Raw genomic sequence first — 19,046 nt, forward strand, 5'->3', positions numbered from 1 at the left:
GAGGCTGTGTCCTTCATAGTCCAGTCCTTCTGAGGCTTGTAGGCTAGAGTCCTCCTCAGCATTAAAAGCCACAATGTTGAACTTAATGTTGGAAACATACTTTGCATTACAATTTTTTTATATTAACTGCCTTTCTATTAATGCAATACAGTGAATGACTGCTTTCCAAGGATCCCTCAAGTTGAGATGGCCTTCAGCGACGTTTGATGACGTGGCAGCCAAGATATGCAGGCTTTGTAGGATGCAGCCTTCAGTTTGAAAAGCACCCATTATGCCCAAAGATTTTGGCCGTGACTACTTTTCTTGGGCAACTTAGACATTCTGCACCTTGACTCGACAGGGCGCTTATTTGGAGAGTGAGATTATGTCATTTACAAAGCAACCCATGCAGAAAGGTTGGTTATGTCTGGACCGGACACACAAATCTTATTTGATCACTTGCAATTAATAGTGCGGACAGTCTGCCTGATCTGGAAAAATTTGCCTGCAGTCTGAAAACGGCCTAAAGGTCCGAGAGAATCCTCACGCTCATTGGCTGCCGCCTCTGTGGTATGGTAGTATAGATACGTTAGTGTTCTTTGGTAATGCGAAGAGCGAAAATTGGACAATGAAACACACTTATTATTGTGCTTTACGAGCGGAGACAATGGGAGAATCAGTAGATACCTCAACGTCCGTAGAATCAGAAAAGGTCTGAAGACAGAAAGACAGACAGATATAAAAAATTTGCATAAAAATATACGCCATACACAAAAAGGTGGAAAGATTTGATGGAGAAAAACCTTAATAATGATGCTTACTGCTTATTTGTTGGACAAAGGTAAGGGAATGAATTAGTGTGTTGAACGCTCTGTGCTCTCTTAACAGTGTAATTTACAGTAAAAAGCCTCAGACGATCGTGTTGATCCACGTTGATAAATGGCCGTGCAGTAGAAAGAAGTGTGACATTAAAGGCCCGTTTACACCAAGAACGAAAACTATAAAGATAACTAAGGGTCCACACCAGCGGACGATATCGTTCTGTTTATTCTGTTCTTTAATACTAAGGTTAGAGATTTGTTTGAAACTCCAGTGATTCATGCATCCCTAAGCCTAAGTAATCATCATTAATCAATGTTAAAATGAAGCTCAAGCCAAAAGTCTGTTGTTCAACAGGTTGATTTTACTGCTGCATGTTCATCAGACAGGTCTCTTAACAGTGCTCTTATATACAGTAATATACATATGGTTACATAGTAAAGCCATGAAATCCAGTCACTGAACGGGTTACAATAAGCATCCGCTAATAAATCCATAGCCTACCTGATTTTAAGTATGTGAACTATTTTATACAAGCAACATTATACCCTTTAAATGATTAATAGCTCATCTCAAAAATCTTTTTATGAAATAAGACTAAATCAACTGGAGAATTTCATCTGTATTCAAACATGAGTCATGATGGGAGATACAGAACAGCCGCAGGAGGAATCATAATTATGTGCAGCAATCGCAATAATTATGCCAGCAATATGTCCACTACTGTGCAGAAAGGGGATGATAAACATTTATTATGATGTTTAAGGCCACGCAACACTGCTGTGTTATGATGGAGAATCATTTAGGAGTTTTAGCCTAATTATGAACCACTTACTCTTCAATCTGCATGTGACAACTACCATCACTTTGCTAATGGATGACGGCATGATCGGCTAGTCTAGCCTGAAAAATAAAAAATGTATGCTATTTGACATTTATGGGAAAGTTTATGTTAGATTTTGTTGCTGATTTTAAATATGTTATGTAATTGTGAGTTCGCCAAGCAGTTTTTGAGATTTCAGGATTCCCCCATTCAAATAGATAGGATTTGGTCTTGGATGCCTGAAATAGCTCCCCGGAGGCGCTGCAAATATGGCCGCTGAGTGAACAGACTTTCCTTGAAAGGGACTTTGGTGTAAACAAACAATGGTTATACTAGCTTAATGCTAATTCTAGTACTCATCTGAACCCAGTGTGGTAACAAATCAGGTCCTCATCGAAATCCTGATCGGGTCTCTGTTAGGACCCCAAGCAATCCCATTAGCTCAAATTACTTTTAATAGATACTCTCTTTAGCCCCTGATTACAATTCCTTCAAAATAATGATAATGTTATGATAAAGCTGTTTGAACTACTTTATAATGACTATTAATGTCTGTATTAGTTAGCTTATGTACCAGCATAGCATACAAAAACTCGATTATTAGCCTGATATCTTAGTTTATGCATTCATTTGCACTTAACCTACATGTATTCACAGTAAAGTCTTACTCGCCTGACTGATCTAGGGTCAGTATTATCAGAGTTCACTGACAAGTGGTCCATCGGAAAATGGCCATTTTCAGAGTGCGGTTGGGTGTCAGAAGGGTGGTCTGCAGGGGCAGGTTGGTCATAGGACTGGTACGGCTCTTGGTGCTGATCCAGCTTTCAATGGCCTCCCGTTCATACGAGTAGCCGTCTGCAGGCAGAAAACAACAACAAAACGCTTAAACTCAAAACTAAATGTCCATCAAGCAGGTTAACACCTCTCAGACTCTCACCAGCAGCGATCACTGGGTCCTTCATGATCTCACGTGTGATTGGACAGAGGTACTCGTCGGGAGTGCCGTTAGAGACGGGTGCCATCTTCAAATCCTCGATCTTCTTTATGACTTTACTCCGCAGGCCCAGAGACTCTGAGAGAGCACAAGAACACTTCAACACATCCAATCACAGACAAGTGTGACGCTCAAGTACACGTATCAATACATCTGTGCTAACAGAACAGCGGTGGTTTGGTCTCCAATCCCAGTAGTGTCCCACTCTTTCTGTAAATGCTGGGAACAAATGTAGACATAATGTACGGCACAGACAATATTATTGAATGTAAGCACAAAAAAAAAAATCAGATAAACAAATCAAGAGTTAAAAAAATAAAGTACTGTCCACCTCTTTTGCCTCACTTGAGCTCAGTGAATTGAGCACCTTAAGTGTAGCAAGAATGTATTGGTAATTACAAAATATAACATACAGATGAAAAGCAAGTGCCCTTATGATAACAAACAACTATCATGTTGGCAGGTGCCCCGCAAATCAACTTTAATGGAATTAAAAACTTCATACTGAAGTCCTCTGGTTTCATTTTACAGTTGATAATTGAGGTGCAAGATGGCACCAGCTGCATATGAATAAATGAGAGAGAGCATACGTCATGTTTTTTTAATTATTTATATATAATGTTAATCCTTTGGCAACATTGTAATACACAGTCATGCTAATAAAACTCATTTGAAATTGAAAAATTGAAATTGAGCACGCCTCTGCGGTGAGATACAAGAGACATGAAAGAAGCGGCGGCCTCAAATACCCGGTTGAGCGGTCATTATACAGCGTTGCTATTCACGATGGTCATTATCGGGGAATAACTGACCTCAGAATGTCGTGACTGACCAATCTGAATCAAGCATTTCAGAGAGCTCACCCCCCCCCAACCCCCGATCTGGACTCAATCTACTCCATCTATGTTTTGATCATCGTTCTGAATCCGATCCGGACGTAGTCTTTGACAAAAACGTGATTTTCTCAGCTTTTGTTCAAAATGTTTTTGTTTGTTTTTTTATGAAAAAAAAAGGATGCATACAAAATTGTGTTCTTGTTTAAAAGCAGAGACTACGTTCTTTCTTTTGATATATTGTATGTTCATATATTCATACAACAAAATATTCTGCCTGGCATCTTTTTTTGAAGAACACTGGTGGGGAAGGAGTTACGAGTAAGCAACTCAACCACTGGGACATAACAAAACTCTGTAACGTGAATCAAAATTAACTTCAAAATAAATGATGAATGACACTAAAATGCTGATCTTGTGAGTTATGTGGTTTTTAACTAACACAAAAGTTGGGCATTTTGCAAATAGATGTATAAAAACAATTTAATAAACAATAATTATAATAAATGTAAAATCATACTATAACTTTATTTAGTTAAAAGAATGATTAAATGCCAGTTTCCATGGTCAGTTGCAGTCAGTTTCCTAGTTTCCCCTCTCCCTATAGGTGCATATCATACACCTGTCAAAAACGTTTAAATGTGGTTAGTCCGTTTCTGTTAGTCCCGTCAACAATGTTATCTTTGCGACGCAAGGTTTTAAAACTTGTAATAGTGATTTGCGTGTTTGTGGAGTTGAGGAATTTGAAAATGGCCAAGCAAATATCAATCAGGTGACACTTTAAAAAGCCTAAATTGGATATCCCAATTGTTCTGCATCAAGAAACCAAGTCTAGAAATGAATCCAGGTGATTCCTTTAACACAAACTGACACTTGATTAGGAGTTGATCTCTGGTTTTAAGCAGAAGTTCCGTCGTCTCAGACTAATATTGCAGCAGGAGGACATGTAAAGGTAGGTACAAACATTTTCTCAATGTTTATAAAATCATATTGTTTTTACATACTTGTTAGAAAATAGAAAGAGCCATTTTATGATTTTATCAACAAGTCATGGCAGCATATGTTTTTACATCACTTTAACTCATAAATATAATTTAAAGGCAGGGTAGGTGATTTTTCTTTTTCCCCAAAACATTTTTGTTCTGGTTGAAAGTCTCTTCACATCCTGATAGCAATCACTAAGTTGAATGGAAATATAGAATTTATATTTATATTTATATATTTATATACATACAGTGGTGGTCAGAATTAATGGCACCCCTGGTAAATATGATAAAAAAATGGCTGTAAAAAAAATGTATCTGCATTGTTTATTCTTTTGATCTTCCATTCAAAAAATTCGCAAAAATCTAACCTTTCATTAAAGTAAAACAATTGAAAGTGGGGAGGAAATCACATTATGAAATAAATGTTTTACTCCAAAACACGTCGGCCACAATTATTGGTACCCCTAGAATATCTCTGAAGTACATTCCCATTAATATTTACCTTTATTTAGCACACCAGGGTGAATAGGAACATGAAATTGTCTAGCTATGACTTCTTATTTCACAGGAGTTTAAATACACGAATACACATTTCTTTAATCATCCATCACAATAAGTAAAACCAAAGAATATAGTTCTGATGTGCATGAAAAGATTGTTGAGCATCACAAAATAGAAAGTGGCTGTAAGAAAATAGCTAAAGAATTGAAAATCCCCATTTTGACCATCAGGGAAATAATTAAGAAGTTCCAATCAACTAAAGATGTTACGAATCTGCCAGGAAGAGGACGTGTGTCTATATTGTCTTAATGGACAGTGAGGAGGAAAGTTTGAGTGGCCAAAGACTCTCCAAGGATCACAGATGGAGAATTGCAGAGATTACTTGAGTCTTGGGGGTCAGAACGCCTTAAAAAATTATCAAACAACTCTTACACTACCACATGTTGTTTGGGAGAGTTTCAAGAAAAATCCTCCTCGCTCCTCCAAAAATAAACTCCAGCATATTCAGTTGTCAGACTATTGTCAGACATGACTGAAACTTCAAAAGGGACCGGATTCTATGGTCAGATGAAACAAAAAAAGGGCTTTTTGGCAGCAAACCCACCAGATGTGTTTGGTGCAAACAGGGATAAAAAGTACCCCATGCCTACGGTTAAATATATGTCCTGGACATCTTGTTCAGATACATGGTATTATGGATTCTAGCAAATACCAACAGATAAAAAAAATTAAAAAAAACCTGTCTGCCTCTACTAGAAATCTTAGAATGGGCCGTGGTTAGATCTTCCAGCAGGACAACGGTCCAAAACAAACATCAAAATCAACACAAAAATGGGTAACTGAGCACAAAATGAAGCTTCTGCCATGACCGTCCCAGTCCCCTAAACGGAACCCTATAGAAAATGAGTGGGGTGAACTGAAGAGAAGCAGCACCAACATGAACTTCTGAATCTGAAGGATCTGGAGAGATTCTGTATGGAGGAATGGTCTCTGATCTCTTGTCAGTTATTCTCCAAACTCATCAGGCATTATAGAAGAAAACTCAGATTTGTTATCTTGGCAAAAGGAGGTTGCAAAAAGTATTTAATAACGGGGAGCCAATAATTATGGCCAACGTGTTTTGGAGAAAAGCATTTATTTTATGTGATTTCCTCCCCACTTTCAATTCTTTTACATCAATGAAAGGTTAGATTTTTGCGAATTTTTTGAATGAAAGATCAAAAGGATAAACAATGCAGATTTATTTTTTACCACCATTTTTGATCATATTTACCAGGGGTGCCATTAATTCTGACCACCACTGTATATATATATATATATATATATATATATATATATATATATATATATATATATATATATATATATATATATATATAGTATGTGGAAGATGTTAAATGCAATGTTAGAATAAAATGTTCATCCAATCAGGTTGTCCTACCTGCCTGTCAACGTATGCATTTCCATAATTCCGCGCACCCTGCACCCAGACATCACACATCATCAGTGCGTTTCGTACTATGAGCATCGCAACTGAAACAGCAGCCATCTTTTACAGTTCCTCCTGATCCAAAACAAGGAGCTTATGCTGCGTTCACGCCATAACTACTGTAATTTGGAAGAGATGGAAACACGTGACTTTATACTTGGAGCGTTCGTGACTCACATTTTTGTGTTTTTCAACTTGATTCAACTTGATTTTAAGTCAGTTTTAATATAATTCAAGTTGAAATACAGCTAATGTGATTATACTTCATTTGAAGCAGCAACAGAACTTAAGTTGAAATAAGTTAAATTTTTTACAGTGTAGTTTTTATAGGTTGTTGTTGTTCGCTGTTTTTAAACTTTGAACTTGAAACTGTGCTGCGTTATATTTTTGTCTTGGTAATTTGGCGTGCTGTTTTCATACTCAACCCTCTTTTATGAAGGCTCACCCCTTGAACAGGTCTAGCACTTTGCCTTCTCATTTCAGCAGCCCACCACACGCCACGGCTCAAAACTATCTGCATCTGACTATACAGAGGTAACTGGACTGACTCATGTCCATTTATGCCAATGTACTGCCTTCACAGTGGGCCGCAAAGGAATCAAGTCTGTTCAAATGTCATGCTAAATGAAATGGGGTGATTTTAAGGTCACAGCGAGTTGGACATTGATTGATTTTTTTTACAACTTTCAGAAGTGCACATTAGGATGGGATTTCTTATGTAAATAGCTGCTGGTTGTAGGACCAAAGTGGAACTAATCAGCTTTAATGCACACAAACTCTTTTCTGGACACAACACAGGCAAGTGCTTTACATAACTCAACAAATCCCATGTTTACATTCCCCACAATCTCTAGGATTAGCTCTTATGTTGGCCACTTTTTCCATGATTTTTTCTAAAAACAAACATGACCCAATCAAGATTTCCTGTTAGGTAGGGACATGGTGAAATCCACATTATTTTTTATATAACTCCTCATGACATCAGCTGAGGTAACACTTAAAGGTCATTCCTGCAGTATTATTGACGTAAAGTCCAATCTAAATTGGGTACCGAAACCCGGTTCTGACGTAAACGAGACCGAATAAGAACAACTTTCGGTGCCTGATTTCGGTGCCTGACTTTTTTCACCGCCCCCTATAAAACATCTCGTGGCACGAATGATCCAATAACAAAACATCTAAACAACATTAAATGATCAAAGTGCTCGTTGCCGCTGCGATCAGTGGCAGTGTTTTCTCTTGTGGCTCGCGCACACCGCACTTTCTTCACTCGGACGCGCGCTTCAATACGTTGCAGAGATCGATCTATTTATGAGGCGTTGTCTAATATGAGTATGTGTGCGGAGAGTTTGTGTGTGCGTGCCCGCGTCTCAGATGAGTATGTGCGCGAGTTTGTGTGTGTGTGTGTGGTGTGTGTGTGTGTGTGTGCTCGCGTCTCAGATGAGTATGTGCGCGGAGAGTTCCGCGCGTCTCGTGTGTGTAGAGTTTATGTGTGTGTGTGCGTGAGCGACTTTAGATGTGACGACGTGCATTTTATATAGTTGGAGCATTCAGCAGTATACATGTATGTGTGACTACTTAGTAGGGCAGCGCGGGGCACAACCTAACGCGGGGCTAGTTGTAACACGCTTGTTTTAAATACTTCCGCACATGCTTTGATGACGAAACTTTGTGTATTTACTAGTTGCCATATCAACACTATATATAAAAAAAAAAAATTCCGCCAACATTTTTTTTTTTTTTTGGAAGATATCCATAGACATTTATTAAACCATCGCAAAAGTAAATTTCTTACTTAAGTTAATTTTTCATCTCTATTTTTTTGTGTTTATTTAAAATAAGACAAATCTGATATTATTTTAATCTCCAAGATGTTATTTAACAGTTGAGATAGTTCTTTAATGCTTCGCTAACTAGCAGAAGACACTAGCAGGGTTTAAATCCCATTTGTGCAGGCGGGGGCATGTTGTAACACTGCGTTACAATGTGCCCCTATTAGAAATATGCCATTATATTCTATACTTTTATTAATTTTATTGAGAAAACGTGAGAAAAAGGTGAATAAAGACTGAGAGTCAATGTTCAGAAATTACTAATTATTTATTTGTTTTTGAACTATGTTGTATAGCTGTGTTTTCATGTGTTCGTAGTCAAAACTCAAAAATGACTTTATATTTAATTATTAAAAATTGCCATTATTTTATATGAAAAAGTTTTTTAATTGTATTTTATTTAGAAAATATATATGTTCTTTTTTATTTTTTATTTTTATTAGATCAGATAACATTTTAAGCTGTCATATGTTATGTTACAATGTGCCCCACACATGTTACAATGTACCCCACCTATGGGGCATGTTGTCACATTTCACTTCCATTCTTTCGGGGTATATCAAGAAAAAAGTATATACTGTATTAATAAAACAAAAACACATAATTGTACTAGACATGTGGGAAGTTAATGTGGGGAAAAATAAATACTCTGAACCATAAGTAGATTTACACAAACTGAGAAAGTCAAAAAGCGTTACTTTGTGCCCGCTCTCCCCTATGTGTATGCAAGCGTTTTATGTGTGCGTGAATGATGTTCGATTTAAGCCCTAGACGGCGCCTCATATCTATTCGTTCTGGTGAAATCACAAAATATAGCCTAATGCACACAAAGTGTCCCTGCTTGATATACAACCACTGATGAGCATAATCGGTTTAAAAAAACAACAACAAACAAACAAACAAAAAACTACGAATGCAGATTAGAACCCAAAACCTCTGACACTCTTGACTAAAGTTCAAGTTCAGCTGCAGTGTTCCTCTTCGGGTAAGTCTAGTATTTTAATGCCAACTGCAAATCTTGCATATCAAGTATGAAGTATATCAAGTATATTTATATGAGGCTATACTATGTGTGTTAAATATTTCTGCTCAGTGTCAGATATATCTCTGTTTTGTAAAAGTCTATAATATATAATACGTAATATAATATATATATATATTATTTATATATATATATATATATATATATATATATATATAAATAATATGAGAAGACAAAATTTTGATCTTAACTTAATTGTTTTCGGCTACATCAGTAGCCTTTTAAACGGCACAATTTTTTATTTAATCAGAAATCAGAAAATCTTTTTCAGAAAACACACACAGGTATTATTTTTTTGATAAAGTGTGTGCGGTTTCGTTTTCTTAAGTACCGGTTTAAGAACCGTTTAAGCACCGGAACCGTTTGAAAAATACAGAGTAGGTACTGGTATCAGATAAAACCCAACCAATACCCAACCCTAATTGTGTACATACATAAAGTAGACATCCAGAGTCTAAAGCAAGGTATGACACGAATACCAATATTGAGTAATGCGTGCAGTAATTTTACCAATGTGCAGCTCAGAGCTGAGGGTTTCCTTGGTGAGAGAGAGCAGCTCCTCTCCATCGATGTTATTGGATTTAAAGATGTCAATCACGGCCTCCAGCCCCTCCTCACGTAACCATGCCAACACATCTTCCTCAGACCACTCGCTCACCATCAGTCTGGAGTGTCCACATGACTTCCTTCCTGAGAGACAGCAACAGGACACATGTGTTACCTAGGTATGGGTCAATCAATGACATGAATACATGCTCTTTTTTTTTGTCCCATCTACTAATTTACTAAAAAGTGCAATTCATGTCAGAGCAAAAGCCTTGTGGGAAGCAGAGTGACATATAATGCAGCTGCACCTCCGGGTACTACAGTTTGATTCCAGATTTGAGGTTGTGTCTGTCCTGACCCCATTGTTTCCTGACTCATTTACGCTGTCTTATCTAATAAAAGGCCAAAAATAAAACTTTAAAAAATGAATGCAATTCATACTTACAGTACAATGACAGGCAAACCCCTCTTCTATGATGAATACATTCTTAATTTCTGAACTAAAATTAATTTAGATGTTTTTCTGGAAGTCAAGCAGATACAACTGTCCTGATGATTTAATGATGATGATGTAAAAAATTTAAAGAAAAACCTTATTTAATAATTGGGCATGGCATTACATATTTTTTTTAAATCAAATGAAACCAACATGTAACTTGTCAAAGATATATATTTTTTTTTAACTAGACTTTTCCCTAATGTTCCTTTTTTAATCATGAACATTCTTATATGTGATGAAACGTATCATCAAAACTAATCATGAATTAAGCCGAAGATCAAGAGTGAATTGTTAATAAGAATGCAAGTCAACTCTTCTCTCACTGAATCTAATGCATAAATCATGAGGTGGAATGTTCTACAACATGTATCCGCTCAGGATGCAGTCAGATCATTTGCAGTACTCTGAGTTCCTAGTGTGTGTGAGATGTTATTTTGTTATTCATAATGTAGATCTCATCAGATTTCTTCCACACACAAGCAGTTAAACCAGTCAGAGTATGTAAAGCCCAGTAGAGCTCACGGAGTGCACTGTGTGTTTGGACTGAATCTGCAGCTGTGATCCATCACCCCAGAGAAACTTCTGAAGGACGAGAGAAGAATACATCTCATTCTCTTCCCTGTTTGTGTATTCGGTCTGATACTACACCTCTCCTGTGTCTCTGACTCACACTGAGTAATTATTGAACATGGTAGCAGTATTACATGCAGCTAGCTGTGTTATAACAATAGTGTGAGATTTACTTGGACCTTTTATGCTTTTTTTAGTGTGTAATGTTGCTGTTTGAGCTCTGCAACATTACAAAACACAAAGTTCACTCCATAGGGAGTTATTCTCTATATCAGTAAACTCTGTTTCTGAACTCTCTGAAACCCCTCGATAGTAGTTGTCACAATATTCCTCATTTTAATAATTCCTGCCCAAGACATGTGAAAAAAAAAAGGGGCAAGGCTTGGTTGAGTTGAGTTATATTGTGTTGAAACTAGGGGTTATGGTAAGGGGCGTGACATTCCCGAAACGCTTGAAGCAGTTGACCAATCACAACACACTATAACAGTCAACCAATCAGAGCACATTGGGCTTTTTGGAAGGAGGGGCTTCCTAGAGAGGAACTAAATAAAGCAGACTGACAGACTGGGAAGAGAGGTGCTGCAACAATGTAAAATACGTGAAAAATATGTTTTTTTGAACATTCAAGCATTGAAAACCTAGTCAGGTAAACCCCAAAAACAAAATCAAGACTTTATACAAATGGCATATGGCATAATTCATTATTTGGCAGACACTTGCAGTGCATTCAAGATATATATATTATTTTATCAGTACAGGTGTTGCTAGAGCAATGTTTTACCACTTAAGCTTGCAGGTGTAAAAAAAATTCATAAAAAGTATATATATATATATATATATATATACAACCGTTAAAAAGTTTGGGGTCAGTAAGATTTTTAATGTTTTTAAAAGAAGTATCTTCTGCTCACCAAGGCTGCATTTATTTGATTAAAAATACAAACAAAAACAGTAATATTGTGAAATATTATTCCAATTTAAAACAGCTGTTTTCTATGTGAATATACAGTAAAGTGTAATTTATTCCTGTGATCAAAGCTGAATTTTCAGCATCATTACTCCAGTCTTCGGTGTCACATGATCCTTCAGAAATCATTCTAATATGATGATTTGATGCTCAAGAAACATTTATGATTATTATCAATGTTGAAAACAGTTATTTACATTTTTATTTCATGATGCTATGATGAATAGAAAGTTCAAAGAACAGCATTTATCTGGAATCTAAAGCTTTTGTAACATTAAACACTACCGTTCAAAAGTTTGGGGTCAGTAAGAATTTTAATTTTATTTTTTGGGGAAATAAATAAAATAAATCAATACTTTTATTCATCAAGGATGAGTTAAACTGATCAAAAGTTACAGTAAAGACATTTATAATGTTAGAAAATATTCTATTTTAAATAAATGCTGTTCTTTTGAACTTTCTATTCATCAAAGAATTTTGGAAAAAAATTGTACACAACTGTTTTCAACATTCATAATAATAATGAATGTTTCTTGAGCATCAAATCATCATATTAGAATGATTTCTGAAGGATCATGTGACACTGAATACTGGAGTAATGATGCTGAAAATTCAGCTTTGATCACAGGAATAAATTACAAATAGAAAACAGTCATTTTAAATTGTCATAATATTTCACAATATTATCGTTTTTTTTATTGTTTTTTTATCAAATAAATGCAGCCTTGGTGAGCAGAAGATACTTCTATTAAAAACATAAAAAAATCTTAGTGACCCCAAAATTTTTAACGGTATATATATATATATATATATATATATAAAATGGTCTGGATTTCTCTTACCTTCACTGCTGGAAACTGAAGCAGCTTCATCTGAAATGAGGAACACAAGAACAAGTATAACTGAACATTAAAATGGGCTTGACTCCCACGTCATATCACATCATTTAGGGACAGATTTCAGGTTACAAGCAGCTGTCATGCTTATAGTATATTATGTCTATATTTTGTTATACTGGATTAATCTCTTGAGCTTCGTAACAGCAGTAAACACACTTTAGCAGTGTATCAGTGTATCAGAACAATACAAACACTGCTCAGTTTGTATTTTTGTTGTCAAGTGTTTGTTGAGTGTTTATTTTTTGTGCCCTGAAAGCCAGAATGTGCACTGTCTGCTAGTTACAGACTAAACAAACAATAAAAACTGGTAACACACACACTCACCAGGAAAAGATTTGCCTTCAGTTTCAGGAATCACACAGGGGGAAATGACAAGACAGAAAAAGCAAATAATCATCTTGTTGCACAAACAATTATTTTAGCGTTCTTAAAACAAATACTTTGTAATTTGCACTCTCTGTGTATGGATCATTCCTACTCTGCAGTATTTTCATACCACCATTATATCTTTCAATATACTGTATAAAATATTTTTTATGATGGACAGCCCACCCTAAAATAAATATTGTCATCATTTACTTGCCCTTATGTCATTCCAAAAGTGTATAACTTTCGTTCTTCTGGCGAACACAAAAGAAGATATTTTGAAGAAATTGGTGAATAAAGAGTTTTGGGTTCTCACTGACTTCCATTGCATGGACAAACATTTTTTTTTAAACTGTTTGCATATCAAAGTCAATATCATATTTTGAGTCAATTGAGAATAAATTTTTTGTTTAAAATACACAATTCTCCTACGATTCTGTATGGATAACTAAATAAAATAAACTGTTCATTGCTGCAATCTATTTAAAAATATTTAATTAATTTGAAAGAATTGTGTGTTTAAAACATAGGTTGAAATGAACGATTCAATAACTCACTCATGAATACTTCACTTGTTTCATTACTGGATGAATCAGCGTTTTTGAATGAATCTTATGAATAAATGATTCAATGATAAACAAAATTTTTAACAGTCAATTGTCTCCACCTACTGGTGTAACGATGTAATTGATACAAGCGTCAAGCTGGCATAGAAATACTTCCGGTTAGAGAGTTTATAAAGTACTGTATAACAGGACTGACCCATATTCATTGTAAATGAACCCACCCTGAGCACAGCTGCCATCTTCTACCTTCCAGATATTAACGCTTTTGTCCATGGAGCCGGTGGCGATGAGAGGGGCCGTGGGGGAAAAGGCACAGGCCGTCACATACCTGCCCAGCAGGAAGAGACCGACCGACAGGGTTCAACAACTTAAACTGAGAGTTCAGACCTCAGAAATCATGACTCAGAACTCACCTGTCATGCTGGTTAAGTGTGTAAAGTAAGATGCCTTCGTTCTGCAAAGTAGAACTCATTGTTATAAATGTTATGCTACAGACATCCAAGTGGGCTGAGCTGTCAGTCATCTTTTATATTTATTGGTTGGACAGAAATATACGATGAATATGAATGAGACTCACAGCTTGATACACAGTCACGGTCTTATCCACCGATCTGTGGGAAAAGAGAGAGTGACATTTAAAAGGCATGAGTCAGACGAGCTCTCTATGGCCTTTATGTGCAGTAAAACTGAGCTTGTCTGCCTGCTGACACATAGTGGATGAAAAATCCATTTCATCAGAGATTATTAGCAAACAGACTTCAAGACCAGCGCTCATCTTTCATGGTGTTGTTCTGTGATTACACAGCACCATCCAGTGGAAAACAATGGAACTGCAAGGCAGGATCTATATACATTTATGGATTTGGCAGATACTTATATCATCAAAGGCACGTATACATTATTATAAATGTATGCAAATTCATTCAAGCAGACATGTTTGTTGATCTCTTGAATGCAATGTCCAATCAGAGGTGTTTAAGTTACAATCCATTCACCGCACAAAACGCCCAAGTTTTTTGTTCAGTGATGAGTTCTGCTTGCTCTCGCAAATCCTCCCATTAACAAACATAGACAGGGTGCAAGTAAGCGAATCATTATGCAGTGTGTAGACAACTTTATTGATTTTAATGTAATATTGTGAGATCGCGAAGTGAGATGAGTGACAGGTGCTATCGAGGCTGTCTATCCATTGAATAAAAGTATTGTTTTTCATGCTGCTAAGAGGACCGATGGCCAATACACGCTGCAAAGTTTTGGAAGTGACATCTACTTATAAATGCAGGATTTAGTCTGACAGTAAGATTAAAATGTTAAGGTTTAGTAAACTTTAAGCTAAAGTTCAAGTAAATGTTTAATTGTCCATCTGACTACTTAAATTAAAATGTGAATTTTTAATAAACTTGTAGCTAAAGTTCAGGTAAATGTTTATTTGTCCATCTAATTAATCAAATAAAAATGTATGACTCTGCAAAAACACAGACAGTGATGCATGTGCAACAACAATAATGTGCATAGTTCTGATCTACTGTCTTAACATAATTTAACTTATTCTTAATCACAATATAGTTAGTTTATATTAATACTGAAGGCTATATGCTTAAAATGTAGCTTTGTTTTACATATTTTGTATTGGGGGTCCCCGCTCCATGTCTCTATCGCCTAAGGGGTCCTTGCCCTGAAAAATGTTGACCCCTGTTCTAACATAAAGTAAGTAACTTTTTTGCACTTTTAAAAAAAAAATTTTTTAAGGAAGTACCATGTCTATTAATGGGTATAGCTACAGTAACGTCTTCAGCTAGTCAGCTTGAGATCCTTTCCATCTAAACTGGTTTATATCTCTGAAGCCTAGTAGTGCATGTTTTATGAGCAGTAAACCGTAATTATCCGCACAGTCGAAGCACAACCAAAACAATGTTCTTCTGCAAAATGCATGCAGTTTTGTTTTTAACCGCTAGAGGACCGAAAGTTACATAGTGTACCTTTAAATTAAAGGTGATGTTATTTTCTCTTTGTTAATAAAATACTTTTTGTATTGAAGTAAAAAATTTGCCCTAAAGTGGTTGTGTGTGTGCGTGTGTGTGCATGTGCGTGTGCGTGTGCGTGTGCGTGTGCGTGTTACTGACCCTGACACCAACATCTGTCCATCGGCTGAGTAAGCACAGGACAGAACCGGAGCAGACTGACCCGTCAGAGTGTGAGCGAGCTGCATCTTAATGCCTGTGGATCAACATACATCATTAATCACACACACATTCACTAAATACACAGACAGAGAAGGAAGACAAAGGCAGGTATCAGATGTCCTACCTGCAGCAGACAAAAGAGAGACAATCCATATCTTCAACAGACTGTCCTGACCACATGAGGCCAGCTGAAACTGAACACAGCCACCCGTTCCTGGGAAAGACAGACAGAGAGAATTCATCATTTACTTTTATTAACAAGTCATTCACCTCCAGAATATCAAACGAAGGAAAGCTTCTTTTTGTTAGGAAAGCTATTTTGAAACTATTTTGCAGATTGCCAAAGCTAAACTTAAAATAATCAAGTAATAGTCTAGTTACCCTTTTGAAAAAGTAGTTACTATCGTTCAAAAGTTTGGGGTTGGTAAGAATCTTTAAAAATGTATTTGAAAGAAGTCTCTTTTGCTCACCAAGGCCATATTTATTTGGTCAAAAATACAGTAAAACAGTGATATTGTGAAATATTATTACAATTTAAAATGACTGTTTTCTATTTTAACACATTTTGAAATGTAATGTATTCCTGTGATCAAAGCTGAATTTTCAGCATCATTACGCCAGTCTTTTGTGTTACGCAGGATCCTTCAGAAACCAGTCTAATATGTTGATTTGCTGCTCAGGAAACATTGAAAACAGTTGTGCTGCTAACTATTTTTGTGGAAATTGTGATTAAAAAAAATTCAAGATACTTTGATGAATAGAAAGTTCAACAGAACAGCATTTATTTCCAATAAAAATCTTCCAATAATGCATCCCAACTGAATAAAAATATTAAATTCTTTAAAAAAAATTTAACAAAACAAAATGTATTGACTCTTTTGACTTTTAAATGGTAGTGTGCATTCAATCCATTTAAAAGGAAAACATTTTTTAAAAGGAATACCATCAGATGATATTCATTTTTTAAATCCGAAGTATCTGGCAAACAATGCGAATTAGGGTGACAGTGTTAAACAGAATATAAATTTGTAATAAAAACACTATAATAAAGTTGAGTCGAAACTATAATATGAAGAGTGGCATTTACTGAATATTTTGATAGAATAAAGACACCAGAACTGAAATAATTGGTGAATTCTATATTTCAATAAACTAAACTGAATAGTTCACATTTAAATAAAAATCGGACTATGAATCTACATTTAGTAGGGTGAGTCTGATTATTACTTAAGCTCGCTCAGACACAGCAATATAGTATTTGGTAACTTGTCGGAATAATTCAAATCGAGGAGTCCTACCCTTCATTATCTGAGGAGCAAACTGACAGCAGCAGACCCCGAGGTCATGGGCGTTCTTCTCCGCATGGAGATGGTTCATATCCAGGTCCCACAGTCGCAGGTCACCATATGTGGAGCCGGTGACGAACAGCTGACCGCAGGGAGTGAAAGAGCAGGCCACTATACTGGTGTCAGTCACCGCACCAGTCCTAAACATCACCATACTCAAGTGTCAATCAAACAGTTTGGTCTGGGGCAGTGCATAATAAATATATTGTCTATACCATCATACAAAAAGATAGGCTTGCTTCACTATAACACAGTGGACACTGAATATCTAGACCAGTGATGAAAAGTTACCAATTATACTAATTGTATAAAATGGTAATTTTTACTATAGACAGAGATACAAAACACAAGTGATGTACCTGCGCAGTGTCCTGGAAGTAAAATCCCACAGTGCGATGGTCCCATCGGACCCTCCAGACACCAGGTAAGATGAATCTGGAGAGAAGGCGCACACCCTCACCGGACTCCGGCCCGGATGCTCCAGGACGGCCTCGATCTCTCCGGTGTTCATTGACCACACCACGGTGGTGGCATCGGTGGAGCAGGAGGCCAGGTATTGACCGCAGGCGCTGAAGCAGCAGCAGTGGACCCCGTAGCCGTGCCCGGTCAGCGGGGAGAAGGGCAGCTCGCTGAAGTCTCGGCTGGAGTAAACACACACGCTTTTGTCCGCGGAGCAGGTGGCCAGCAGAGAGCCGGAGAAAGCACAGCAGTTCACATCATCTCGATGACTTTGTAAGGTGCAGATCAGAGACACCATGTTTATGTCTTGTTGTCTTGTCCCTTTAAATACACAAGATGAAGTCACATAATGGACAAAACAACATACTGTAACTCACATTTAGCCTTTCTAACTCTAAAAGCGAGACATATTATATAACAATGAAACCACTTAATTTAACAAAGTTCATTTTTTCCACCTCACCTTTTTATTCAATTGTTTAAACAGACGTTACTTCTGAAGTCACTCCCAGACAATATCCTTCCTAACATTATCCATTATCATGTTTAATAATCTAGTGTTACATTCAAATATATTTTATGTATTTTCATTGCTTATGTTTATGTTATAATATAAGCGGTGTTTGTAGACGTACCTCCTGCTCACACTTCCTGGTTCTGTCACGTCACTTTCAAACCACGTGGTTTTTGTTTACTGTGGCGCGTTTAGGTTTGTCACTTTATCGGATTGGTTTAAATATATACTTTATTTTACGTGGAACCCTTTTAAATTTTTGCATGAACTTATTTGTACACGTTAATGTATTTTAATTCAATTAAATGTAAATAACTATGTAATTGTATATAATAATAATAATATTAAATGATTATGAATAATATAAAGGACTAGGCATGCATATATTTGTTCTGTTTCTTTGTTCTGTTGAACACAAAAGAAGATATTTTGAAGAATGTTGGTAACCAAACAGTTGATGGGCCCCATTGATTTCCATAGTATGAAATATATATATATATATATGCTATGAAAGTCAATGGGATCCATCAACTGTCTGTTTACCACAATTCTTCAAAATATCTTATTTTGTGTTCAACAGAACAAAGAAAGTCATAACGGTTTAGAACAACATGAGGGTGAGTAAATGATGACAGAATTTTCATTTTTGTGTGAGCTATCTATTTGGGTAAATCTGATATCTCGTACAACTTATTTTCATGGCAAGATTCAAACTGTAAAATTGAGAATAAAACTATATATATATATATATAGTACAGGCCAAAAGTTTGGACACATTACTATTTTTAATGTTTTTGAAAGAAGTTTCTTCTGCTCATCAAGCCTGCATTTAT

The 19,046-nt window shown here is 36.2% G+C and overlaps 1 protein-coding gene across 3 annotated transcripts; it reads right to left on the reverse strand.

The window, feature by feature from the left end:
• Nucleotides 1-1,142: 1,142 nt before the first annotated feature.
• wdsub1 (WD repeat, sterile alpha motif and U-box domain containing 1) lies at nucleotides 1,143-18,393 on the reverse strand. Of its 3 annotated transcripts, none has more exons than XM_082136910.1 (13): nucleotides 18,335-18,392; nucleotides 17,600-18,020; nucleotides 17,193-17,380; nucleotides 16,019-16,108; nucleotides 15,835-15,928; nucleotides 14,289-14,322; nucleotides 14,125-14,165; nucleotides 13,933-14,039; nucleotides 13,104-13,118; nucleotides 12,723-12,752; nucleotides 9,809-9,988; nucleotides 2,559-2,693; nucleotides 1,143-2,476 (listed from the first exon to the last, which is right to left on the reverse strand). In XM_082136910.1, exons 2-13 carry the CDS (start codon nucleotides 17,995-17,997, stop codon nucleotides 2,325-2,327), a joined length of 1,464 nt encoding a protein of 487 aa, XP_081993036.1. In that variant the 5' UTR covers nucleotides 17,998-18,020; nucleotides 18,335-18,392; the 3' UTR covers nucleotides 1,143-2,324. The 3 variants fall into 3 exon arrangements, with proteins under 3 accessions (XP_081993036.1, XP_081993037.1, XP_081993038.1); XM_082136911.1 differs by lacking the exon at nucleotides 18,335-18,392 and adding an exon at nucleotides 18,163-18,301; XM_082136912.1 differs by lacking the exons at nucleotides 1,143-2,476; nucleotides 2,559-2,693 and adding an exon at nucleotides 6,305-7,462 and having other exon boundaries at nucleotides 9,716-9,988; nucleotides 18,335-18,393.
• Between the last annotated feature and the right edge of the window lie 653 nt (nucleotides 18,394-19,046).

This window comes from Leuciscus leuciscus (assembly GCF_965113295.1).
Source record: "Leuciscus leuciscus genome assembly, chromosome: 14".
In the NCBI taxonomy this organism is placed as follows: domain Eukaryota; kingdom Metazoa; phylum Chordata; class Actinopteri; order Cypriniformes; family Leuciscidae; genus Leuciscus; species Leuciscus leuciscus.